Source organism: Monodon monoceros, unplaced genomic scaffold (genome assembly GCF_005190385.1).
Source record: "Monodon monoceros isolate NGI ecotype Baffin Bay Population unplaced genomic scaffold, NGI_Narwhal_1 Super_Scaffold_18, whole genome shotgun sequence".
NCBI classification, from domain to species: Eukaryota; Metazoa; Chordata; class Mammalia; order Artiodactyla; family Monodontidae; genus Monodon; species Monodon monoceros.
Window position 1 is genome coordinate 165,093,654 of NW_021703774.1, and position 27,413 is coordinate 165,121,066.

The 27,413-nt window shown below is 37.9% G+C and overlaps 1 protein-coding gene across 6 annotated transcripts in view; it reads left to right on the top strand.

Moving 5' to 3' along the window:
- Positions 1 to 27,413, top strand: part of EIF4G3 (eukaryotic translation initiation factor 4 gamma 3) — a 367,450-nt gene that overhangs the window by 325,332 nt on the left and 14,705 nt on the right. For all 6 annotated transcript variants that reach the window (XM_029228369.1, XM_029228364.1, XM_029228362.1 and 3 more), the window contains 7 exons: positions 1,398 to 1,618; positions 3,572 to 3,690; positions 7,350 to 7,522; positions 13,242 to 13,367; positions 14,545 to 14,626; positions 16,780 to 16,878; positions 25,399 to 25,545. In XM_029228369.1, the coding sequence (XP_029084202.1) occupies positions 1,398 to 1,618; positions 3,572 to 3,690; positions 7,350 to 7,522; positions 13,242 to 13,367; positions 14,545 to 14,626; positions 16,780 to 16,878; positions 25,399 to 25,545 (967 nt within the window). The remainder of the gene's footprint in view (positions 1 to 1,397; positions 1,619 to 3,571; positions 3,691 to 7,349; positions 7,523 to 13,241; positions 13,368 to 14,544; positions 14,627 to 16,779; positions 16,879 to 25,398; positions 25,546 to 27,413) is intronic.

The window sequence follows — 27,413 nt, forward strand, 5'->3', positions numbered from 1 at the left end:
ACACACACACACACACACACACACACACACACACACACACACACACAGATTATGATAATCCCTATGGATAGATTCCTTTCATCCCTAAAGTTGATTTTCTCCAAGGTAAGGAAATTATAGATTTAGGATGAGGTGGAAGGGAAGGGCAAGTTATCTGACAAATATCTAATACTTTGCTCGACTAAGAAAGCCAGGCCCACCCAAAGAGCCTTGGAGGCTTGTGTAGGGCTCTCCAAGGTAATGCCTCAGGATGCTCTAGATTCACCTAGCACTCTCAAGCTGTGAGTTAAAGGGCATAACAGCCCACCCATATATTTCTCTGTCACACTGTCCTTGGAGTTATATTTGAGGTTGTCTTTTATTTTTCACTACTCTCTATATTCTACTGTCTTTCTACTTTCATTTTTGTAGGATTTATACAGTCAAGTGTTCCATTGACTAGTTTATAGAGAGTGGATGGGGACCTGTAATATAGTGACAGAGAATAAAATTTTTTCATGTAAACACTTTTACAGCTGAGTTTCTTTAAACTCTCAAATTTTTGTTTTTTATTATAATCAGTATAACTAGTAGATTTTCTAAGCTGTATTACTATTCTTTTGGCTTTTGAAACAAAATATAGCACAGGTCAACTTTGTAATGATGGCATAGATTGCCACTGGGCATTGGTTGTGCTACTGAGGTGTTTGTGGCTCTTTGCCCTGCTTTAGATTTCCCCTGATGGCCCTGCTTTTTGAGTACTGTGTATGTTCTTTCATAGTGGTTAGAACATTGTCGTTCCTCTAGGTCTTCCCTCTTTTCTACTTTTAAATTCTCTGTTTCTGATCTGCCCTGGGCCAAGGACCTATTTGCCCAGCTGGTCAGAATTGTCTGAAAAAAGAGTAGGAAGATTCTCTCTTAAAATGAATGAAGTGTGCGATTTTGACTATTCAAAAACTGTTTCTACTACTTGGTTCTCAAATATTTTCCATGTATTTGAAGTTTCTGAATAAATAAAGTATCATTGAAAGTTTTTAAGATTGTGATACCACGTTCTTTTGGTACTCTGTTTCCCTTTCACTCATTTAGCTCATACATTCATTACTATCTTCTTTTTTCGTAGAAGATTTTTTTTAATTTAAATAAAGAATTGCCATTAGCATTTAAAATTTTCAAGTGGTATCCCTTTAACATTTAAGAAAAAAGTTGAACACATCTTAATATTCTCTTTAAAGCATGATTTTACTTGTTTATATAAATAATTACACTTTGAAATATAATTGTTGCCTCACACATCTGAAGCTATCTGTGAAAAATTCTTCTGCATACTTTTAGAAAGTCCTAGTGTTATTTTGTAATTTGAATACAGAGTGGATGGGGTGGTCTTTAGTTTGAAAATTGTTGTTTTGTCTTTTAAGTCGCGGAAGCATGGGCAGGGAGAAGAATGACAAGCCCCTTCCATCTGCAACAGCTCGTCCAAACACTTTCATGAGGGGCAGCAGCAGTAAAGACCTGTTAGACAATCAGTCTCAAGAAGAGCAACGGAGAGAGATGCTGGAGACTGTGAAGCAGCTTACAGGAGGCATGGATGTGGACAGGAACAGCACCGAGGCTGAGCGAAGCAGAATCAGGGAGTCAGGTGAGAGGCTTTATATGAACAGGTACAGGTGAAGATTGGGCCCTTAAATTTGGAAGGGAAAAAATGCAAAGGAGACTTTGTGCCTGAGTAGATTGCAGAATCAGTATATGATAACAGCACACACGCCAGTGCCTTAAAAGTTAAAGGGTATCTTCAGATACCTTATAACACAGTTCTCATTCCCCAGGTATCCCTTTGTTCAGCAATTTGTAAATTTTCCCCTCACTATTAAAAGTGATGATGATGAGGTCCTCTTGATGTATATTAAGCAGTGAATTTCTTAGAAGTTCCCTAAATTATACCCCAGTGTGCATTAGAGTGCCTGTCCTTTGTACAGCCCCTCAAATGTATGAAAATTCTGACACTCTTGAGCCACAACAGGGCAAACCAAAGAGAAAGTATCAGATTGTCTTTTGTTACCTTCATCTTGGAACCTCTTTGGTTTTTGTACATGTTGAGCATGTATGTGCTTAGAGGACCAACTCAAATAGTGCTCTAAAAACCGCCTCATGTATTTAACCTATCTGTGTTTCAGCGTCCTCTTCTGTCATATGGGGATAATAAGTGTACTAACCCTGTAGAGTTGTGGAGATTAAAAGTGAGGTTAATACATGTAAATACTTAGGACATTACAATAATAAATACAAAGTTTGCAAAAGGTATTAGATGTCTTGATGATAATGACAGTGATGAAAAATAGTTTTAAATCTTAATCCTGAAGTAATACCGGTTGTTTTACATTTTCCAAGCTTCCAATTTTGTTTCACTATTTAAATTGTGTCTCCCAACTGTAGTTTCTAAATGGATTTCACAGGCAAAGTGAAATGTCTTCTCCCAACTGATAGAGACTTCGGATCTTTCAGTGGGGTTTTTTTTTTTTTTTTAAATTTTATTTATTTTTTATACAGCAGGTTCTTATTAGTTATCTGTTTTATACATATTAGTGTATATATGTCAATCCCAATCTCCCAATTCATCCCACCACCACCACCCCAGATCTTTACAAGTGGCTTTCTTATCTGAGCTAGTTTATTTTGAGAACATAACAAGGTAGGGTGTGAAAATAATCTTGTGTGTAGTGAATAATGTAGCACAGCTGCCCTCTGCATGTTTATTGTCTGGGCCATTTGTTCATTTGCCACGTGCACCTGAGCACCATTGACTTCTGGGTACTCGACCCCTGCTCTTGGCCTTCAGTCTGCTGGATCAGGAAGAACTTTATCAGATAACCCCACGAAAGATGATATATGAATACAAACTGAGCAAAATGCTATGAAAGAAAGAAATATATTTCTAAGAGAGTACTTAACAAAGGAGCTAAGTACAGTTGACACAGAGGGATGTTAGGGAAGGCTTCCCTCAGGTCTGAAGGACCAAGAGGAGTTAAAACAGGTTTGCAGGGAGGGATGGATGAGAGACAGAGAGAAAGATCATTTCATACAGGAGGAGCACCGTGAGCAAAGTATTAGTAGGTGGAACCATGGCGTATTCAAGCAACTGCCAAAGGCCAGTGTGGCTGTAACTCTGTGCACAGTTGTGTGGGCCTCATGTGCTCTTCATCATAGAAGCAATGGAGAGGAATCAAAATACAGAAAGGAAGTGGAGTATAATCTGGAAAAATGTTGTATACCTGAAACTAATGTGATATTGTAAATCAGCTGTACCTCAATTTAAAAAAAATACAGAAAGGAACAAACCTCTAATTATAAAAATTTATCGTGTCCCTATACCTTGTAGCTGTTGTGGATTATGAAGTTACTTAGTGCATATCTACTCTAAAAAAATGTTTCTGTATTCTACTTTTAGGTAGCTTGCTTTGTCAAATTTGTATCTATTTTAATGCCTTTACTAAAAAAACAGTGTAACAACACATAAATATTGTCAACCATAATCCTCCCATTTTAATGATAATTTTTGTCGTTTTTACTTTCTCACTTTTTTTAACCTCACTAGTAACGAAACCAGAAATTCCAGCAACGTCAGCCCCTGACAAGCCTGCCTTGTCAGAGGAGGAGATGGAGAGGAAGTCCAAATCTATCATTGATGAATTTCTACACATTAATGATTTTAAGGTAAACGAAATTTTTTAAAAAGAAAGCAACAACAACACAGAAAGCCCCGTGGCAAGAGACAGAGGAACTTGGTTCTGGTCTAAGTCAGTTATTGTGAACTGACGAGACTTGAGTAAGCCAAGACTTACACAGTTCAGTTTGCACAACTTTGATGCATTTCTGCCAAGTACTCTCTTTTAAATTGATACTGTAGTTCACAAGATGAATGGTCCGGAAGGAAGAACGGGTATCAATCCATTCCCACTATGGAGTAACCAAATTGACTTTTGATGCTGATGAACAAAAAACAACACATTATCATTATGAGGAATTCCTGGCTCCTTATATATTACCTGTCATTATCTTTACAATCATTTTATCATCATTCTCATATTAACTTTAAAGTACAGCTGACATTACTTTTTCTTTATTTCATAAGTGGAAAACTGAGACACAAAAGAGTAAGTAATGTGCCAGGGTCAGACAGCCTAAGTGAAACATTTCAAGATGTGGCTTTCCGTTTGCCCTTCTTTAACCTTAACCTTCTCCTTGATCTTCATTTTAAGATAGCAGTGAATAAGATATACGTACTGCCTGACTTCACGAGCCCTGTAGTCTTAAGGTAGAGACAGATCATAAACAGATAAATTCTATAAATAGTTAAACTGTAGTAGACCTATAGGGTCTTAGGAGAGATCATATAATGAGGCCTAGTTTAGGGATCTGGAGTCAGCAAAGGCTTATCTGTTAAAATATTTGTCAGATACATTAACTACTTTTGCTTTGGCAAAAGCTTACTGAAATTGTCCAAAATTTACAAGAAGTAGGAAGAAGTTTTGCTCATAAGCGAGTTAGAGAGGAGTACTTTGCAGAAACCCTTGGAAATGCAGCAAAAATAAGTGAACATTAGCTGGAATGAGCCAAAGAATAGACTTCATATACTGTGGTTTGTTAGATTCCTGGAAAATGAGGAGTATTCTTACAAATTGGCAGCACAGCTTTTTTCTTATGTGGAAGTAGGGAAATGGGAAAGAAGAAAATGGAAAGACTAAGAAGAGATGAAAAACAGAAACAATAAGGAAGAAAGCAGTAGAGATTGTCTTTAGAAATAATTTAAAGGATATACAAAGTCAGTGAGCAACAAATACTTCGAAAGAGGAAGTGTGCTAGGTGCTACTCCATGTATTTTATGTGTATTAGTTTATTTAATCCTCATAATACCATCCAGACATTAATATTATTATAATAGCCATTTTTACAATAAGGAAACTGAGGTGCAAAGATGTAAAGTAACTTGCTCTAGGTCATACTGCTGATAAGTGGTAGACTCAGGGTTCAAATCCAGGCTTCAGAGCATAAACTATACTTTTTCTTATTACCTTTAGGGTATTAGTGTGTCATGCTAAAGGCTTACAGAGCTCATTCTAAGGGAGTTTTTTCCCTAATATTTGAATAGGTGCTAATACAAATTAATATTTATTGAGGCTTTGTTTTGTGTTTGGCAATGTGCCAAGTGCTTCTATCAATATATATGTATTATTTGCAATCCTCATAGTAACCCTATGATAGGAAGTCAAAGCTGAGAGATTAAGTTACATCCCTAAACTCATACAGTAGTAAGTAAGTGGCAGAGCCAGGGTTCAAACCTTCGTTTGTCTGACTCCACATCTTGTGTTTTTAGCCTATGTGATACACGTATGTATTGAGTACCTGAAATGTGCCAGCCACATTGTAAGGAGTACTTCCTGGAAATATTGTAGTATATGTAGTGAACAACATAGTCTGTTTTTTTATGTTTCTTTTATGGAGTTTATTTTCTAGTGGGAGATACAGACAAAGCTGCCCTAAAAATAAATAAGCAACTACTACAAAAAGAAAACAATGTTATAGTGCAGAGAAGTAAAATTAGGTGGTATGCTAGCCGGTGATTGGGCAGTCACAGGGACTATAGGAGGTGTCATTTCAGCTGAGAGCTCAAAAACAAGAATCAAACCGTTAGAAAATCAGGGAGAAGGGTAAGATTATGAACTGCTGTGAAATTAGAAGCTTCTCATTAGAAGTTCCATGATGTAGTTAGTTGGCCTGGTAGGCAGATTCAGTGACTAAATACTCACTGGAAGACACTTAGTCACTTCAGGTTTAGTACTGAGCACTGAGTACTTGCATTCATTTTTACTGTCTCCTGAGAAGGCCTTTTAATGATGATGATAGGCTTAAAATGAGGTAAAAACCCATAAGGATAAAGAGCATAAGGAATAGAGGGCAGCAACATTCTGGAAGTTAGAAGGATGGATGGTGATTTACTTAGCAGACCATGAATGTGCGTGAGGTGCAGATGGGGCTGGAAACAGAAGGATTGATTGGTTAAAAGTGTATGTAAGAAACAGCTTTACATGACAGTTGTTTCAAAAATACCAGTGTCATAAAAAGACAAAAAAGAGAGAAAGGACTGATCTAGACTCAAAGCGTCTAAAGCGGGAATTGGAATTCCCTGACGGTCCAGTGGTTAGGACTTGGAGCTTTCACTGCCAGGGCCCTGGGTTCAGTCCCTGGTTGGGGAACTAAGATCCCTCAAGCCGCACAGCAAGGCCAAAAAGAAGGAGTCTAAAGAGACATCATGACATCTGATGTCGTGTTTCAGTTGGATCCTAGAGCAACAACAACAAAAAGTTATATTGGACATTTGGGGACAATTGTGGAAATTCGAATGTGCACTTTCTTGGATATATGAAGAGAAAGAAAGCTAACAACTGATGAATCTAAATTGAAGTAAAGGTATATAGGTATACCTTGTATTACTCTTTAATTTCTCTATAGTTTGAAAATTTTTTAGTTAAAAAATTGATGTGGGAGGTATTAAATAAAGTAGCAGAGGGGAAATAAAATAGCAGCGAGACACCCAGATATGCCTTACTCCCTTCTTCAGTCAGGAGGCTGCCCTTCTCACATGCATCTTCCCCCTCAGAAGAGCTACTCTCTTCAGGTGTTGAACCAAAGGATTTTGGACTCAGACAAAGTTGAGGTAGCTGAGGGCAGGGAGGCACACTGCTGTATTGGTGATTCAGTGACCCCAGCTGCCAGGCTTTTATCCTCCAGATCAAAGATATTGACCTAGCTAGATCATCCCATGGTAAGGACCAGTTTACAAGCCCCACATCCCAATATCTTCCTAAAACGTTTTTAGTACTTCAGCTAACCATGTCAACTTTACTATGAAGGAAGACATTTTTCATTGAAGATTTTGCAAATATTACATACCCAAACAGAATTACCTCAGTTGCCACATTAAGGCCTTTGAATCATGACATTGAATTTCTATTTAAATATTATTTCATAATATACCATTTCCAGTTTTAAAATGATCATAATATAGGTAAATATTGTGTAGAAAAATACATTTTTGCCTCTGGTCCTTTGAGTGATCTTTAATAAAATTGTTAATCTAAACACATTAGCCTTGTAAAGATGCACTATTATTTTTAAATATGCCTAATAATATTGCCCATATTAACCTGAATTTTACTGAGCTATATTAATGTTTAACTATATATATATGAAAACTGTCTTGTTCTTAGAGTTGTCTACTGACTTTGTCATAAGTAAAAGATTTTAAACTTATTTTCACACTCTGGTAATTCTATCCATATTTTGGAGTAAGCTTTTATTTGCTATTTGAACAGGAAGCCATGCAGTGTGTGGAAGAGCTGAATGCCCAGGGCCTGCTATATGTGTTTGTGAGAATGGGTGTGGAGTCCACCCTGGAAAGGAGCCAGATCACCAGGGATCACATGGGCCAATTACTGTATCAGCTGGTGCAGTCAGAAAAACTCAGCAAACAGGACTTTTTCAAAGGGTCGGTATCCTACTCAAGAGTGGTATTCAGTTATTAGGCTCTTAAGTAGTCTTTAATTTTAAAAGTACATATCTTTTTAAGTATTTAGCTGTTTCCATAGATTAAAACTGTATCTACCATAATATGTTGATGTGTATTGTATTGATAATATGTTGGTTGATATGATGGCATTTTATAGATTGTGCTAGGGCATAATGGTTATTTTCTGATTTTCTGTATCTAGTTGTTAGACGTATATTATGATGTAAGTAAGATAGCAGAGACCCCCTTAACTGTCGGGAAGCTCTGAGCTCATCAGCCCATTTATATGTAAACCCCTGCATGTTCTCTAGGAAAAAGCTTTTCTTCGTGAGAAAAATTCTGGAAAATTAACTTAAACCTAAAAGCCTTATTCTTTCAGTAAACCATGGTTCATTTTGGACAGGAAGTGCTTGTCTGTTCACTGTACCCCCATAGAAGCATATGTAACTCCCAAGTTGTTAATGATATAGTTTATTCCAAGTTGGTTTCATTATGATTTCTCTTGATGGCTGGTTTGATGAAGGCTGGCTGTCACTTGTGTTATATCCTTATTTGATCAGGTTCTGATTATCTTTGTGATCATCACAAATGCATGGATCAGGTTCTTTGTGGTACAATCACAGAATCTTGCCCAGGCTTATGTTCTAAAATCAATATTTAAGGAGAAAATTGCATATGGTCAAAAATTTTGTTTTAGGAGCCATGTTGTGCAAAGGTAAACATAGAACCACACCCAGGACTGACAGGTACCCACTTTCTAAGAGAAAAGGAACTAAGACCTCCTGAAGGATAAATGTCAGATGGGGTAAATCTCACATCTCATACTCATTCGGGGTATATGCTCGTTGAATGGGATGGCCGTAAGAATTCTGCACTATTTAAGTTATTTTTCTCATTGTAAATCTTTTTTGCCAATCTTTTTTGTGCTCTTGTAAATTAAATGCTGGTGATCACTGTATATCTTTCAGGTATGGCCAGCCGCTTAGAATAGTGTAACCATTAAATGCCAAGGTCGACTGTACTTAGGAATATTCATTTGATTTTGTAAGGAATGATGACATTGTCCTCAAGGTCCCAGAAGATGTATATTTGTTCCTAGGATCATTAAAAAGTTATCCTTCAGCAATGAGCTAGATTTCTCTCGATTCAGTGACTTGACCAGATTAAGGCCATCTGACCCAGTTAACTTATTAGTAAGAAACTTTGGCAAAAGTTGCTATGGTTGTTGGCCTTTAAAAGCCAGGATGTTTTTTCAGTTTTAAAAGAGATATATGAGATTCACTCCAGTAACCAGCCAGTGTAAATAACAAGAGCAACTGAGGGTATTTATAGCCTCACACATTGAGTTCTGCCCCTAGCCAACTTGAAACTATAGCTTCAGTAATCCCTATTATATTAATTTATAAATATTTGCTTTTTACCAGATACTATGATATATTCACCGGAAAGTTTTGTAAATGAGAATGCTAGATTACTGTTTACCATTTCCTGTCTCTCTTCAAACTATACTCAGAAGTTGATTCATACCTGGAAAGCCCTCAAAGGAGTGTGTTCTAGCTTCATTGGCCTTAATTGAACTTGTGAGGTGCTAGCTTGGTTTCTCAGCTACCTCAGACATTTTCATTTCTCTTTGTGGGATTCCCTGAGGAAAAAGTGTCACATCCAGACATGGTGTCCACACTTTCATGGTGGGGCTGTCACTGCTGCTGGCAGTACAGCCACAGCCACAGCCTTTTATTTAGACCAGAAATGAGATGAACACTTCTGTGTCTCGGTAACTACTTCATCTCTCTCTGTCCCTCCTTCCTCTGCAGCTTGTGGTAATGCAGCGGCTTCAGGCCCAGCTTTCGATACTTAGTTAGACCTAACCATCCTTAGACCAAGAGCCCTATGAAGACCCCTATTCTTTCCTAAATGCAGAGGCCCGGCACGGTGGAAACAAAGAGATAGCCTCTTGGTTATTATTTACCAAGAGCCTTCTTGCAAGTAGATGGTAGTTTCCCAATTGCTTCTGAAGCCTAAGTTATAAATAGATCATATTGTCCAGAGAGGCACATTTCACTGGAGCCACAGACATGCCCTGTCGTCTGTCTCTTTAGTCCCAGTATCCAAAGATCTGTGTCCTTACACAGCGCTGTGGGGGAACACAAGGTCAGCTTTCTTGGATGCTGATACTGCTTAGATGCCAACTTCTGAGCAGTCATTAAAGCTGTGATGGTTCTGGAAAACAAAGGAGAAGACCTCCAACTGTTAATCTGCCCTTTCTCCTACAGTTCCCCAAAGCATGCACTGCTACTTAAATAGCAAGGTAGACTAGACAGAAATTTCAGATAGGCTCCTTGTGTCATGTGGTTTATAAATAAAGCTTAGATCCTTTGGAATTTTCCTTACAAGATGCTGTATCAACTCTGAGCATAATGGTTGCTGTATATAAATAACATTTCCACAACATCAAGCCATCCTCTTGGAAATTTCAGGACTTGAATCTAAATACTTTATCATGCAAATTAGATAGGTAGGTACGTGGGCACATTACTGTGTAGGTGCATTTCAAATAGTGTGGTACAGTCATTTAATATGGCCTCAGAAGACTTCTTTTTAAAAACTGTCTACTAAAGGTAGTTGAGTGTAGCTCACTGTTCACCATGGAATTGGAATCTCTTTGAAAGTGTAATAAACAAATGAAAAACAGGTCAGTAAAAATTGGAGTTGACTAGAGACGTAAAATATGTGCCCTTCAAGGAATCTTGATATATTAATATTTCATTTTGGGAGAGGCTTATTGGAAAGGAAATTCTTATCTCCTCCTTGACTACTTTTTTTTTTTTTTGCGGTACGCGGGCCTCTCACTGCTGTGGCCTCTCCCGTTGGCTCACGGGCCCAGCCGCTCCGCGGCATGTGGGATCCTCCCAGACCTGGGCATGAACCCGTGTCCCAGGCATCGGCAGGCGGACTCCCAACCCCTGTGCCACCAGGGAAGCCCTTGACTACTTTTTTGATTACTTTTTTGGAACTTTTCTTGCCACTTAAGGCAGTTCTGCTTTGGTAAAAAGATACTATTTGGTGCTTACATGGACAAGCAGACTAAGTTCCATATGCAAAATGGTAGAGGTGCTAGTTAACAAGTGAAGACCCCATTTGCTCACATAGGTAAGATTTAGTTTAAATAGTCTTTTTTGTGGTATTCCTTTGAAGATGGTACTGGCTTTTTAAATCTTTTTATTTATTTCTTCCTTTTACCTGTAGTTAGATTCTCTAATGATCAGTCATAATAATACTTGACCAGTCTAATTTTGAGATGTCTTCATTCTTTCTTCTTTGATTATCTACAGTAAGATTTATATTTTTATTAAGTTATCATAATGCAAATTGTAGAAGATGCTGCTTGACAATATCATTTCCAATTGCGGTAGATTATTTTGCCTTTTTAGCAGATGTCTAATCAGAACTTTACTGAATTAAAAAATATATTTCTAACTTTTAACAATGTATTGCCTTCTTTAACTAAATTTTAGACAAGAACCCAATATATAAAATAAATAAAAGTAGAGTTTCTGTATTTGAAATGGGGGAAGGGATGTCCTAAGCCCCACTTGTGGGCCTCACGGAAGTGCAGTTTAGTGGGTGTGGTGGTCACTACATAACCAAGAAGCAAGGCTACGGTGTAGCTCTGTTTCATTTATTCAGCCAGCTTCTGAATCTATATTATGTAAGGCATAATATACATTCAGAATATACATTCAGAGTATATATAATATATTATGCAAGGCATTGTTACAGGCTAGGTAGTAGTCCAAAGACATAAAGATAATTATCTAGCAGCTTCTGCACACCTAGGATTTTTCTTTTAAAATCATACAAAAGGACTTAGGAACTGTAAATCTCAGAAATAAGTCTCTTACGAGCTTTTGCTTCAGATATCCTATGTTCAGCCAAATATTTTTTTTTATCGGCAGTATGGATTTGATCAGTGATTGTGTTCTGCAAACTGTACCATGATAAACTGACTAATCAAGAAGTAGAAAACCGGGACAAGAATATGGGTATCTCTTTGTTGTAATATGAGATGAAAAGAAGAGCAAATACACTGCTGCAAGACCAAGACGGCTACAGTTGTCTCATGGGCTCATTAAACGGTTTAATCTATACCGCTAACCCATGGAACATGAATAGGCGTTATAGGTGATCAACCCAGAAATCCTGGAGCCCAGCCAGATTATGTTCCATCATTGGCACATTAACCGAGCTGAAAGTGGACATAATGAGAGAACAGTCAAGAATCTGTTGTATAGCAAATAGATGTCAAATAATTGCAAGCTGTGAGGTCACAAAATTGTCATTAAGGATTCATGAAGCCCAGAGTTAGATAATGTGGCTGAGCTGCCAGTTGTTTTGAAATGGCACCTTCAGGAAAGGGACCCTGCCTTGTAGTTTTTAAGTGAAAAAGTATTGTGTAGGCCTCTGAGGTAGGTAAAAAGAACGGCACACTCTGGCTAGAAACTGGAATCGCAGTGAAAAAGCACACATTTTATGTGTGCAGAGATCTAAAAGGATACGAAGACTAATACCACCTGCTCTTGGCCCCTTCATCATTCACCCTTTCCTTCTGATTATGTGTATTTCCTTGTGATTATGTATATGTCTCCTATAGTTTAATTCGCTTTTGTTTTTGGACTTTTTAATATGCTCTATATTGGAATGATTAACAAAGTCTTGAGTTATGTTTTTATACTTAAAATGAATAGCTATGGGCTTCCCCAGTAGTGCAGTGGTTGAGGGTCCGCCTGCCGATGCAGGGGACGCAGGTTCGTGCCCCGGTCTGGGAGGATCCCACGTGCCGCAGAGCGGCTGCACCCGTGAGCCATGGCCGCTGGGCCTGCACGTCCGGAGCCTGTGCTCCGCAACGGGAGAGGCCACAGCAGTGAGAGGCCCGCGTACCGCAAAAAAAAAAAAAAAAAAAAAAAAGAATAGCTATGATTTTCAGCCTAAATAAGACTGGGCTGATATTTGGTGTTTCTAAATTTTATATTGAAATTCCATTTATTTTACTTCACATTGAGAAATATTCCATAGCATGAAAGCCTGAAACCATTAGCTTTTCTTTAGAGGTCGAACAGTTTGTAACATGTCATAATGACGGTGTTATATAGTAATGTTGTCAGGCTCTTTTGTATCCATCCAGTTTCCTTCCCCATTGTAAGCTCCTCAGTGACAAGGATTTTTGTCTTTTCTTCTCCTTGTGTCTGGTCTGCATTACACTAAGTTTTTAGTCAGTGCTTCTGACTGACTCAGAGGATATGATACTCAACTGTAGTGAACTATTTATAGTGTGGGATTAAATAGAATAGCCTGTTACCCTAGAACGTCATATAACTGCCCCATTTTCATCATTTAAGTCTTTCAGATGTCACTTCCATACAGAGGTATTTTCTGATCACCCTCTAGGGATAGCCTAGTACCATAGTTCATGTTCTTCAGAGAATTAGCCCTATCTGCAAATAGGCTTTTGGTTGTTTTGTTTTCCTCCCCACACTAACATAAGCTCTTTGAGAGCAAAAACTTGTTTACTTGATGCCTAGAACAGTACCGAACATAGCAGTTGTTTAATAGGTATTTGTTGACTGGTTTTTGGTCTGTTTATTTAATGTTAACTTTTGAATTACATTTGCGTGTGAATTTTTTTCCTGTTCTTTTTCAGTTTTTCAGAAACACTGGAATTGGCAGATGACATGGCCATTGATATTCCCCATATTTGGTTGTACCTTGCTGAACTGGTGACCCCCATGTTAAAAGAAGGCGGAATCTCCATGAGAGAACTTATCATGTAAGTTATACGTGTTTCTTTTGATGTATATCTAGTTAACAGCTAGCTTTCTAGCATAGTGCTCTCGCTTTAGTGCTTTTGAGGACTCACACGCAGCCTGTGGCTCTTTCAGACTTCTAATTTCAGTATAAAAATGTTATATTTTTCTAAATTGGAGAAGTGATGGGGATATAATAGCCCTGTGGTCCATTAAGGTTAGATATGGCTCCAGAATCATACAATTGGAAGGTGATTGCTCCTGGAAGCTTAATGTTAATCTGACTTTTATGTCTCTCATTGCTCCAATGCTGTAAGAAGTTATAGTTCCACATAATAACATTCAGACTGTGGTGCCTGCATAGCACATGCTCAGGTTGTTTTAAAAGGAGCTGAGCTCTTAGGCATTTCTAGATTTGGATGTGAGTGGGAAATTGTTGCTACATTGTGTAGACTCGTATTTCCCAAACTCTTCTTCAAAACATTAGTATTTCCCTCAAAGCTGTTCACATAGTCAAACTCTGCATACTATTGTGTCCCTTTTCTTTGAGATTCGCAAAGCGTTTTATAGCATGTTAAAGGTTGTGAGAATCCTATAGTAAAACCAAGCAACAAATAAAAACTTTAGCTTTGTTTAAGTCAGCAGTGCTTCACTTAATTGACTGTAGAATCCTTTTTTGAGGAATAATTATTGACGTCCTGTGGAACACAGTTTGGGAAATACTGTGGAACACAGTTTGGGAAATACTGATATAGACTGTGAGACAATTGGTTCCTTTCTGTTTCATCTGTATTCTAAAGAAAAGCTTCCTTTCTTAAAAACACTTCATAACTAAGCTTCACAACTCCCTGCTACCTAAGGTGCTTCTCTTCTTTCGGCTTAAGGTGGAGCTTATGTAAATAAACAGATTGTTAAGTGAGACTGATCTTTGCATTGCTTCCGTCACTGAAGCAGTTAGAGAAAAAGACAAAACCCAGGAATTCTAAAGTCTCTTTTCCAGCTTCCCCATGAAGCGTAAAGTGAACCTGAAGTCTCTGAACTACTTCTGAAAATTATTACTTAGAGATGTTCTGGAATTTTGCTTGCCCAGTATTATTTAGGTTGCACAGTATCTGTTCTTTTGGCACACATTGTTTGCATACTGTTCTAGAACAGAGAATTTGTTCAGAGGTACTTAATCACTACTCTTATCTTTTACAGAGAATTTAGCAAACCTTTACTTCCTGTTGGAAGAGCTGGAGTCTTGCTTTCTGAAATATTGCACCTTCTATGCAAACAAATGGTGAGTGTTGGGTTTAAGCAGCCTATTGGGAAATGTAGTGATTTGATCTTGGGTTATCCGTGAAAAGCGTAGGTATCACTGTGCAGGTAACTCTCTTAACTTCCATTATTTGAAGAAAAAAAAAAAAGTGAGGTTTCTGGTTCAGTCTAGTTTCTTCCAAAGGTATATTTGTCCTTCCGTTTTCTTGTAATTTCGGAAAGAATTATCTAATCTCAGCTAGATTTGGTACAATTCTAAAGAATCTCAAGATGTATTTTATTTGTGGCTAATGATTTTATCTTCTCTTGAAACAAAATGGCTATATTATTTATACTTTTTAATAGATTTCAATTAAAACTCCTCTGCTTTCAGAGAAAGATAAGATTCATAAAATGATTAATTTTACAGTATTTTTGGATCACGGGCTAGGTAATCTGATTAGAAATAGGTGGTAAAAAAAATCATATTGATATCACTTACATGTGGAATCTAGAATACAACACAAATGAACTTATCTACGAAACAGAAACAGACTTACAGACATAGAGAACAGACTTTTGGTTCCCGGGGTGGGGTTGGGGTAGGGGAGGGATGGACTGGGAGTTTGGGATTAGCAGATGCAAACTATTATATGTAGAATGGGTAAACAATAAGGACCTACTGTATAGCACAGAGAACTATATTCAATATTTTGTGATAAACCATAATGGAAGAGAATGTGAAAAATAATGTATATATATGTATAACTGAGTCACTTTGCTGTGCAGCAGAAATTAACACATGATAAACCAACTATACTTCGATAAAATAAATTTTCTTAATGGCAAAAAAAGAAATAGGTGGTAAAAATGATTCTGCAGGATTGTGAATTTCTATCTTAAAGTTGCATTTATTTTAGTTTAATAAATACTGCATAATTCTTTGCAAAGCTCTATGCTAGGATTTTAGTCTGCAAAGATAGCTAAACCTTCAAAGAATTTATAGACTGGAGAGGGAGACAAACAAATCTAAACCAATAGTTTCAAAAGAGAGTGTCAGTGCTATATTAGAGGTCCAAGACGTTTGGGAAAGTGGTGTAGCTTCACAAAGGTGATGTAACTCCTGGGGTGAGAAACCTCAAAACAAAACAACTCACGTATGAAAATTTTAGAGTGATTTCTGACTTAAACTATGATACTTACTTGTATAATAGTTATTCATAGATAGGTGTTCTAAACAGTCTCATCTCTAATTCTAGTTGATTATCTGTTTGTTTGTTCTTAATATTCTTTGCTTGATGGCACTAAAGTTTTTATTAAACCCTAATTTGTAGATCCAGAATTTTCTCTTGCTCTTCTACCTACTTGACTTTAGTCCCTAAAATTCAAATTCTTGTTAACTTTTATTTGTAGAAACAGAAAGCAAATTCTCACTTCTCCTAACTGAAACAAAATTCTCATAGAATATAAGCTCTGGAATTAGCCTGAGTTTAAATCCTGACTCTGCCAGGCTATCAGCTATACCTTGGGCAAGTTAGTCTGTGAAATAACTAGTACATGTTCCTTAGATGACAGTTGCAGCCTCAAAGCCTGACATTTTCCTTTATCACTGTGACTTTGTTCAGGCAGTGGACTTGTTGTACCTCCTCACCAGTTTTCCACCTGACAGCAGCTCTTCTCTGTTGTTTCCTGGGCTCAGCCTTGCACTTCTTCTTGCCCTTGAAATAATTCTCATTCCTTGATCAGGAGCAATGACTTCCTTAGTCGTTCTCATGTTAGGTCGCATAATCATAACCTACTATGAAGAGGGACTCCAGGGAGGCTTATTGAATGGCTTTAATAGCAGATGCATATAGCACTATCCAGGAAAAGAGACAGTTTTGAATTTATAAGCTCTGTGAATTGGACTCTTTTTAGGTGATTATATTTATAAATCCCAAACACCAGCTTGCAGATCCCCAGATTAGTCATCTGGTAGAAGAAATTCTTGAATGTTAAGCAACTGTACTTCATTTACCATTATATTTATGAACATTCAGACATCTCAGTTTGAAAGCTAAGTGTCCTAAGAAATTAACTTCATATCAGCAAGGAAAAGTTTCAGTTTTTTAGCCTTCCTTCAAACTTCTGTGCTCTTGACTTCTTTTTCTCCTTCCAATGTAAAACTAAATGGATTGGACTTAATGTCTGTTTTAGAGCCATAAGAAAGTGGGAGCCTTATGGAGGGAGGCTGACCTCAGCTGGAAGGATTTTTTACCAGAAGGGGAAGATGTACATAATTTTCTCTTGGAGCAGGTGAGTAAGAGCAAGGCTTGTGCCTTCCTGTTTGATCGTAGTTGGTCTGTTTCTTAGAGGAGATAAAGGTATTTGTACTAGTATTCCAGTTATTAAAGTTAGACCAAAATAGGAATCATGATCAAGATGTCATTGTAAGTCCATGCTTTAAAGCCACTTTACCCAAAAAAAACCTCGTGATTCCTAAGGACAAATATTTCCTGGCCTCTCGTCACAATCAATCACGATTCTCACCAGGCAACTTTTAACAACATCGTAGCCTTTTGTCTCTGCGTTCATTAGATGATAGATAAAAAAGAAAAGAAAAATTTAAGGACTTAGCCACACTTAGAAAACAAGCCACACGTCTCCATGAACCAGAAATGAAATTGATGAATAAAGCAGGGTTAATAGGGCTAAAGCTGCAAGTCTTCTGAGCTCTGGGTCTGAAAGCAAATAGAGACAGGAGAAGTTATTTCTGTGGGGTAATAGGGTCTAGATGCCCCTTTCAAGGTAGAAGATTGGAGACAGGCTTACTGCATGTCACTAAGTGGAAACTCGATAAATAAATACGAGGAAGTAGATATAGTCTTATAGGCAGAACCTCAGCTAAGCTGCCTACTGACTTGCTAACTGGATTCAGAAATCCACAACAAGGCAGAAGGCTACATAGTCAATATAATCTGGTCCTAAGTAAAGAATTGTGGGGGATCAAATAGAGGCAACCATAAAAAGAAGAGTGACAAAACAAAAAACTTCCTCTCAAAATGATTCTGCAAGTCAGAATCCTAAAACATCTGAGGAAAATAAGTGCTAAGACAGCCAACAAAATCGGCAATAAGAAGAAAAAAATCACTCTTAGGTAAAAAGAAAATAATAAAGCAATCTGAAAATGGCTTTAAGTATATTTTAAGCTGGATATATTTAAGCTGGATAAAGACATTAGGTTAACTGTGGACTTTAGCTTCCTTTTGGTTGTAGTCTAGATACACTGAGGAGCACTCCTGCCATGATAATAAGAACCTACATAAGGCATAATTTATCTTGCATAGCTGGGCTCATAAAAAGTAGAAGAAATTCCCAAGTAACAAAACGAATAAGGGGGAAAAAAGCCAAAGATGAAATCGACTCTGAGCAGTAAGCACATGTAAAGGGTGTGTTGCCTAATACCATTATAAGCGCTGCCAGAGATCTTGAAGATGTTGAAATGGTCCCAGTTCAATATTACCCTGGCTCCAAGAAGCAGCAGACCAAAATGCTCTTTGGAGAAAACTATACTCAACTTAGCGCTTACTTTCTACAAATTAACATTATCTAAATATATGAGTTAATACTTAGAGTTCATTTAACGTATAACGAAACAGGTAACCATGAGTGACAGTAAACAGACAATAAGTGCAAGATTTAGACTCCAAAGACTTGAGATAATGGAATCATCACTCAGCATATAAAATAACATTATTTTAAAAAGAGGGACTCACAAAAATGAGCAGACATGAAGAGTGTAGTCAAAATGACTGGGCAGATATAAAAAGAGAAGGAGAAGAAACTAGACAGAATTCTAAGAGATGTTATGAAATTTAGAGGATAGAATGAGAAAGTCTAACGTGTCTAATTGGAGTCCTAGAAGGGAAAATAGGGTGAATGGAGAAGAGGCAATATTTGAAGAGACTGTGGCTGACTTTTCCAGAACTGAAAACTACATGAATCTATATAGAAAGCACATGTGTACCACATAGGGTAGTTACATTTTAGTGAAACTGCATAATATCAAAAGCAAGCAAAAAACGATTTTAAAGTAGGTAGAAAGAAGCAGCACATTACCTACAAAGGAAACGCAGACTATGCAATAGCAACAATGAAAGCCAGTTGTTATCAAAGTATACATAGATAACAATGAAAGATGGGGGCGTAATCTTTTTCTTTTTTGCGGGGGGGGCGGGGGCTGCATCGGGTCTTAGTTGCGGTACGTGGGATCTTTCATTGAAGCGCGCAGGCTCTTCGTTGCGGACCGCAGGCCTCCCTCTACTTGTGGCGCACAGGCTCCAGGGTGCTTGGGCTCTGTAGTTGTGGCGTGTAGGTTCCAGAGCGTGTGGGCTCTGTAGTCTGCAGCACGCAGGCTCTCTAGTTCAGGCGCAGGAGCTCAGTAGTTGCGGCGCATGGGCTTAGTTGCCCCATGACATGTGGGACCTTAGTTGCCTGGCCAGGGCTTGAACCCATGTCCCCTGCATTGTAAGGCAGATTCTTTACCACTGGACCACCAGGGAAGTCCCGGAATAATCTTAAAGTGCTGAGAAAATATCAGTTAATCTGGAGTTGACTTCCAAATAAACTAACCTTTAAGGATAAGGGCAACATATATTTAGAAACTTAATAACACACTTCTAAATAACCTGTGAGTCAATGAGACATCATAAAAGATTTTTTAAATATTTTGTACTGAATAAAAATGAAAACACAACACATCAAAATTTGTGGGATGCAACTAAAGCCATACTTAGAGTGAAATTTTTAGCACTGAACACCTGTGTGTAGGAAACAAGTAAGGTCACAAATCAGTAACTTCAGCTTCAACCTTACAAAATTAGAAAATGGAAGAGCAAATAAAACTCAAAGTAAATAGAAAAAAAGAGGGGCTTCCCTGGTGGCGCAGTGGTTGAGAATATGCCTGCCAATGCAGGGGACACGGGTTCGAGCCCTGGTCTGGGAAGATCCCACATGCCGCGGAGCAACTAGGCCCATGAGCCACAACTACTGAGCCTGCGCGTCTGGAGCCTGTGCTGCACAACAAGAGAAGGCTGCGAAAGTGAGAGGCCCGCGCGCCGCGATGAAGAGTGGCCCCCGCTCGCCACAACTAGAGAAAGCCCTCGCACAGAAACGAAGACCCAACACAGCCATAAATAAATAAATAAATAAATTTTTAAAAAAAGGAAATAACAAGAATCAGAGCAGAAGTCAATGAAACAGAAGAACAGTAGAGAAAAGTCACTGAAATCAAAAGCTGGTTCTTTGAAAAGATAAAATTGATAAGCCCCTCGCCAGACTAATCAGGAAAAATAAAAAGGAGAAGGCACAGATTTCTAATAAAAAGAATGAGAGAGGTGACATTGTATAGATTCTACACATAACAACAGGTAAGAGAATTTTGCGAATAATCTTTATGCCAATAAATACATCAACTTAGTTGAAATGAGTAAATTTCTTGACACAAACTACTAGAGCTGACTCAAGAAGAATAGATAACCTGAATATCTATGAAAGAAATTGAAGTAGTTAACGTCTCACAAAGAAAACTCCAGGCACCAGTGAGTTCACTGATGAATTCTACGAAACATTTAAGGGAGAAATAATGCCAATTCTGCAAAGAATTCTACACCAATTCTTCCAAAACATTGAACAGGAGAGACTTATTTTCCAACTCATTCTGTGAGGCCAGCATTAAATTGATAACAAAATCAAGGGCATTTCAAGAAAAGAGAACTATAGACCAGTGTTCCTAATTAACACAGAGAAAATCTTGTCAACAAAATTTTCACAAATCAAATGCAACAGTATATAAAAAGGATAATACATCATAACCAGGTAGGTTTTATCACAGGAATGTAAGGTTAATTTAAAATTTTAAAATCAGTGTGTGGATGGAGGGAAGATGATACAGTAAGAAGGTCCAGAATTAGTCCCTCCACTGAAACAACTATTGAGCTGGGAAGGTCTGTTAGAATCAGCTATTTTAGAATTATGGAGTGGAACACATGCACTACCAACACCAGGAGGATGCTTGATGAAAAAAAGAGTCTGGTAGATTCCAGTGATTTTGGTGTTTTGCATAGAAAGCTATCAGCCCCCAGCTCTGTGACAGACAGCTGAGGAGACAGTAGCACCTTCTTTCTGGCGCCAGGTTGAGCACTAAAGACCTTGCCCTCTAAAGATTGGTGTTGTGTCTTTTAATCTGCCTAGCAGTTCACCGAGTATCCTGTGCAGGACCTTGATGTCATTTCAGCTCCTCACCCTGAAGCAACTTCTTGGATGGGGTCTGTCAAAGAACTTAAACAGAACACATTTATGTCTTCCCCACGCCCCCATGCCCCTTTCTTTTTCTCATTGGATCCAGGCATTCACTGAAATCTCTGAAAGGTCACTGGCTGACTGCAGAGATAATGGATCAGAGACTTCAGTAACCATATACGAGAAGGAATATAGTCCTTGTCTAAAAGTCACTAAACAGATGACTGCAACATCATACGGGGTGAGGGAGAGAATCTGATGTCCAGACTTAACTGCATTACACTGTCTAGTTTTCAACAAAAAAATTATGAAGTATTCAAAGAAACAGGAAAATACAGCTCATTCACAGGGGAAAAAAAGAAAATGACAGAAAGCATCCCTGAGGAAGCCCAAACATTGGGAATACTAGACAGGGACTTTAACTGACTTAAATATGCTCAAGTTGCTGAAGAAAACCATGGACGAAGAAATTAAGGGAATCAGAATGATGAATTGAACAAGTTGAGAATACTGGTAAAGAGGTAGAAATTATAAAAAGGAGCCAAGTAGAAACTGAAAAGTGGTAATAGCTGAAATGAAAAATTAGACTCTTTCAACAGCAGGTTTGAGCAGGCAGAAGAATCAGTCAGCGAACTTGGAAACAGGGCAATTGAAATTGCTCAGTCAGTCAGGAATCACTGATTCAGTACTAATTTACTACGATGAAAATCCATCTTCGGTATTCACAACAGATACATTCTTTTACTAATTGTTTTGCTAATGGAATTTCTGGCATTATATGAAACTGAATATCATTGAATTTTTGGAAAGTCCCTATAGTTTATTTTTTTAAAGAAAACTTTAAATTGTAATAATACATATTGAAAAAATAATCCATTTCACATATAAAGAGACTTTGAAAAAAGAAATTGCTCAGTTTGAGGAGCAAAGAAAAGAGAATCAAGAAAAATTAACAGAGTCTAAGGGCCTAGGGGACACCATCAAACACATCAGTATATACATAATGTAGTCCCAGAGAAGGGAGAAAGGAGGGGAAGAAAGTATTTAAGTATTTGAAGAAATAATGGTCAAAAACTTCCCAAATTTGATCCAAGATATGAATCTACACATCTAGGAATTTCAGTGAACTCCAGGCAGGATAAAGTCAGTTTCACATCAAGATATAATGAAACTGTTGAAAGACAAAAATAAAGAAGAAATCTTGAAAGCATCAAGAGAGAAGAGACTCGTCACATACAAAGAAGCCTCAATAAGATTAACAGCCAGTTTATTATCAGAAACTATGGCTGTCAAAAGACACTGGAATGATATATTTAAAGTACTGGGCTTCTCTAGTGGTGCAGTGGTTAAGAATCCGCCTGCCAATGCAGGGGACACGGGTTCGAGCCCTGGTCCGAGAAGATCCCACATGCCGCGGAGCAACTAAGCCCGTGCACCACAACTTCTGAGCCTGAGCTCTTGAGCACATGTGCCACAACTACTGAAGCCCGCGCACCTAGAGCCCAAGCTCCACAACAAAAGAAGCCACCGCAGTGAGAAGTCTGTGAACCACAATGAAGAGCAGCCCCTGCTCACCTCAACTAGAGAAAGCCCTGCGCGCAACAACGAAGACCCAATGCAGCCAAAAAAGAAAGAATAACTAAAGTACTATAATTTAAAGACTGTTTATATCTGGCAATATTTCCTATAAAAATGAAGAAGAAATTAAGACATTCCCAGATAAAAACTAAGCGAGTTAGTAGACCTCCCCTGCTAAACTGAGTCTTTCAGGCTGAAGCAAAAGAACACAAGAGTGTAACTCGAAGCCATACAAAGAAATATAGATAACTAGTAAAAGTAACCACACAGGTAAATATAAAAGCAAGTATTATTATGTTTTTGGTTTGTAGCTCCTCATTTTCTTTGCTATATGATTTAAAAGGCAAATCCATAATAAAATAACTATAAATATGTGTTAATGGGCATACATTGTATAAAGATGTAATTTATGAAAATAACTACATAAGGATGGTTTCTCGCAGAATTCCCATGAGACCCAGCAGTTGTACTTCTAGGTGTATATCCAAGAGAAATGAAAACATATGGCTCCCTGATTTGAAGTCAAATAAACCTGGATTCAGGTTCCAGTTTTCTACCACTTAAGACTTTAAGCAAATTACTTGATTTCTCTAAGCCTCATATTCCTCACCTATGAAATGCTTATAAGAACTATCTGGTAGAATTTGTATGGGGATTAAATGAGATAATGTTTAAGAAGCACTGAGCATAGAGAGGAACTCAGTCAGTTACGGATGATGTTGTTATTAATAAAAATGTTTAGGGCTTCCCTGGTGGCGCAGTGGTTGAGAGTCCGCCTGCCGATGCAGGGGACACGGGTTCATGCCCTGGTCCGGGAAGATCTCACATGCCGTGGAGCGGCTGGGCCCGTGAGCCATGGCCACTGAGCCTGCGCGTCTCTAGCCTGTGCTCCGCAGCGGGAGAGGCCACAACAGTGAGAGGCCCGTGTACCGCAAAACAAACAAACAAACAAACAAATGTTTAAAAGACAAAAAAATGAGGTTCCAGAAAACTTGGCCTTCTGTTTCCTGAATTTTAGCTTTCTTCTAAAATGGCTGGTTTAGGGACTCCCCTGGTGGTCCAGTGGTTAAGACTTCACACTCCCAATGCAGTGGGGGGGCCTGGGTTCAATCCCTGGTCAGGGAACTAAGCCTGTGTGCTGCAACTACTGAGCCGGCGTGTCGCAACTAGAGAAGCCTGTGCGCCACAACTAGAGAGCCCATGAGCCACAACGAAGACCCAGCGCAGCCAACATAAATAAAAATTAAAATGGCTGGTTTAATGCCCTTTTTCTGGGAACCCACGTACATTCTGCAAGAGATAGTGATGAGCTGATCCATAAATTTGAAGCCCAGCCTTCTAGGTTCTAGGAGGATTCGATAACGTATACAGAAGCACAGGGATTCTGAGAAATAAATGTTTCTCTCCAATGACCAAGGTAAACTTTACAGCTCACCACTGACTCTATTTGGCCATGGTAAAGACGTTCACTTTTACATTTTTGTGTCATATTATATTAATGAGCAATGTAATTCATGTTTGACTTTGCTGTTGTTGTCAATCACTCTCAGACCTTCAATCATCTATGTAGATATAGGGTAGGTTAAAGAGGTGTCCTGTGTAGGTGTTCTAACACCTAGGAGTGTTAGAACAAATTTGGAGAATGTTTCAAGGCTGTGAAAAATTGCCTGTTCTTAAAAGAACTTATGGCCATCTTGTAATTTTGTATGTATATTGAAATGTGGTGGTTGAGATATTTATCAACATTGAATCAGAAAAATTGTAATACTGGATCATGTTTCTAAACTTTATAGCAATATATTTTAAAATGGGCGTAAGTGGTAAAGACAATTAAAACGATAGAATGAAAATTCTTTTTCACAGAATTCAAGGTAATTTTTTCTTTGTGGATCAAACGAGGGTATAGGAATATATCAGAGTCTTTTAAGGTATTAGAGGAAAATATGTTAATAATCTTTAATATTTTAATCTTCATGGTTTTTGCATAGAGAAACTTCATAAGGCAAAACATACTTATATACCTCATTTCCTTATACCCTTGAAAATGAAAAATCATTTTGATTATTGATTTTTTTTAACTACCCATCTAAGAGTTAAACAATTATGGCATCGTTTCTCACACTCGGATTCAGAATGGTCAAGAGGTGTTTGAAGGACTTGACAAAGCTAAAAGTATAGAGTTTTTGACAGCTGCTCGGTGGCAATAGTGTTACTAAATCATAGGCTGCAGAAAGGGAGTTAAATTGTACCCTTGCCAGTACTCCTGCCCTGCCTTAGAGCTATGTCACAGCTAAAAGCCGGACTGAAGCACCCAGGGGTATTATGTTAAATGAAATAAGTCAAGAAAAAGACAAATACTGCATGATTTCACTTATATATGGATTCTACAAAACAAATCAAAACCCATAGATACAGCGAATAGGTAGTTGGTTGCCAGAGGGGAAGGGGTTGGCAGGGGTGAAATAGGTGAAGGGGGGGGCCAAGAGGTACAAACTTCCAGTTATAAAGTAAATAAGTTATGAGGATGTAATGTATAGCATGGAGAACACAGTCAATAGTATTGTATTGACTTTGTACAGTGACAGATAATGACTAGACTTATTGTGGTGACCATTTCATAGTGTATACAAATGACAAATCACTATGTTGTACACATGAAACTAATATAATATTATATGTCAGATGTACTTAAATTTTTTAAAAAGACTGAAACTCAGAATGATTTGGAGAAGTAAGCTTTTGTTTTTAAGAAGAAGCAGAGCTGTGCAGTATTAAAAAATGGGGAAATATTCAGAAGGATAATGGAGTGAGAATCTTTTAGAACAATAAATATAGAATGGCTTCTGCTGATCATTTTGATTCCATGTGCAATAGAAGAGATAGCCCATGCCTTTGTTTTCCTCTCAGAGTGATAATAATACTGAATTATGTTAATATATTTAACACTGTATGTTACAGAAGTTGGACTTTATAGAGTCTGATGGTTCCTGTTCCTCTGAAGCACTTTCAAAGAAAGAACTCTCTGCCGAAGAGCTGTATAAGCGACTCGAGAAACTCATTATTGAGGACAAAGCAAATGATGAACAGATCTTTGACTGGGTAGAGGTATAAAGACTATGTCACCTTCCCTGATATCTCTGCAAGAAAGATTCTTGTGGGATCCCTTCATTCACATATTCACCCTGTCACTTAATGGGAGTTTTTAACTTTAATGAAGTTAGTTTTTATTCTTACATGTTTATGTATTTGAAACTAATGCTGTTTTTCTATTTTTATAAGATTCGTAGTCTTTTATAAAGTCAGGTAAAAATATTCAGAACATAAGCCATTTTTCTGGATCTCTCATTAGTTTTGGATACATCCTGCATTTTACCATTCAAAAATTTGCATTTCTTTCTGAATGTTGTCATGTTTTAAATACTAATCTGGATAAAATTAATAAGCAATATATAATTATTATTAAATGTGTTGACTGACATTTTCATAACAACGCTCCCTTCTGGAAACTTCATATCTTACTTATCTTGTGTTATGGAGTCTGTTGATCATGTCCGATTTTAATTTGTTACTGTATTCCTTTAAATAGTAACTTCTGTTTATGTACATGTGTTTTATTTGTGCACATTTCCATGGGATCGTATACTAATCCAAGTTGAAAGAAAGCCATTGAAGGGTAATCTAGTTCTCTCCCTCTTGCATAAATCTTGTTTTGTAGTCCTTCTAATGGGCTGTTGTTTTCTTAACAACTCATTTCCAGGCACTGAGAAATAATGAAGCTTCTGATAAATTGATTTTTTTACCTATTTTCCCTGCTGTCTATACGATAATCTATCATCTCACCTAGTTCAGAATCTTTTTAAAGTAATTTATACTAGTCAGTAAGATATATCCCTATCTCCCCCTCTAGGTTCTTTCTTTCCTTCCTGAAATCTAGATATCCAGACTCTTGTCTGCTTATTCTCATACAAACATAACCTGGATTTTGAACATTCCTCTCAAAGTGACATGTGCAAACCGAGCATGATCACTGGGTGTGGTCCAACAGTACAGAGTTAGGTGGTGCTTTTTGCTTTTTTTTTTTTTTTTAAACTCTGTGCTTCTGGCAGGCTCACTACACTGAGCTCAAACTGCTCTTTCAGTCTTTTTTTTTAACATCTTTATTGGAGTATAATTGCTTTACGATGTTGTGTTTCTGCTGTATCACAAAGTGAATCAGCTGTACGTATACATATATCCCCATATCTCCGCCCTCTTGTATCTCCCTCCCACTCTCCCTATCCCACCCCTCTAAGTGGTCACAAAGCACCAAGCTGATCTCCCTGTGCTATGCGGCTGCTTCCCACTAGCTAGCTATTTACATTTGGGAGTCTGTATATGTCCATGCCACTCTCTCACTTCATCCCAGCTTCCCCTTCCCCCTCCCCGTGTCCTCAAGTCCATTCTCTACATCTGCGTCTTTATTCCAGTCCTGCCCCTAAGTTCTTCATAACTTTTTTTTTTTTAAGATTCCATATATATGTGTTAGCGTACGGTATTTGTTTTTCTCTTTCTGTCTTACTTCACTCTGTACGACAGACTCTAGGTCCATCCACCTCACTATAAATAACTCAATTTTGTTTCTTTTTATGGCTGAGTAATATTCCATTGTATATATGTGCCACATCTTCTTTATCCATTCATCTGTCGATGGACATTTAGGTTGCTTCCATGTCCTGGCTATTGTAAATAGACCTGCAGTGAACATTGTGGTACATGACTCTTTTTGAATTATGGTTTTCTCAGGGTATATGCCCAGTAGTGGGATTGCTGGGTCGTATGGTAGTTCTGTTTTTAGTTTTTTAAGAAACCTCCATACTGTTCTCCATAGTGGCTGTATCAATTTACATTCCCACCAACAGTGTAAGAGGGTTCCCTTTTCTCCACACCCTCTCTAGCATTTGTTGTCTGTAGATTTTTTTATGATGGCCATTCTG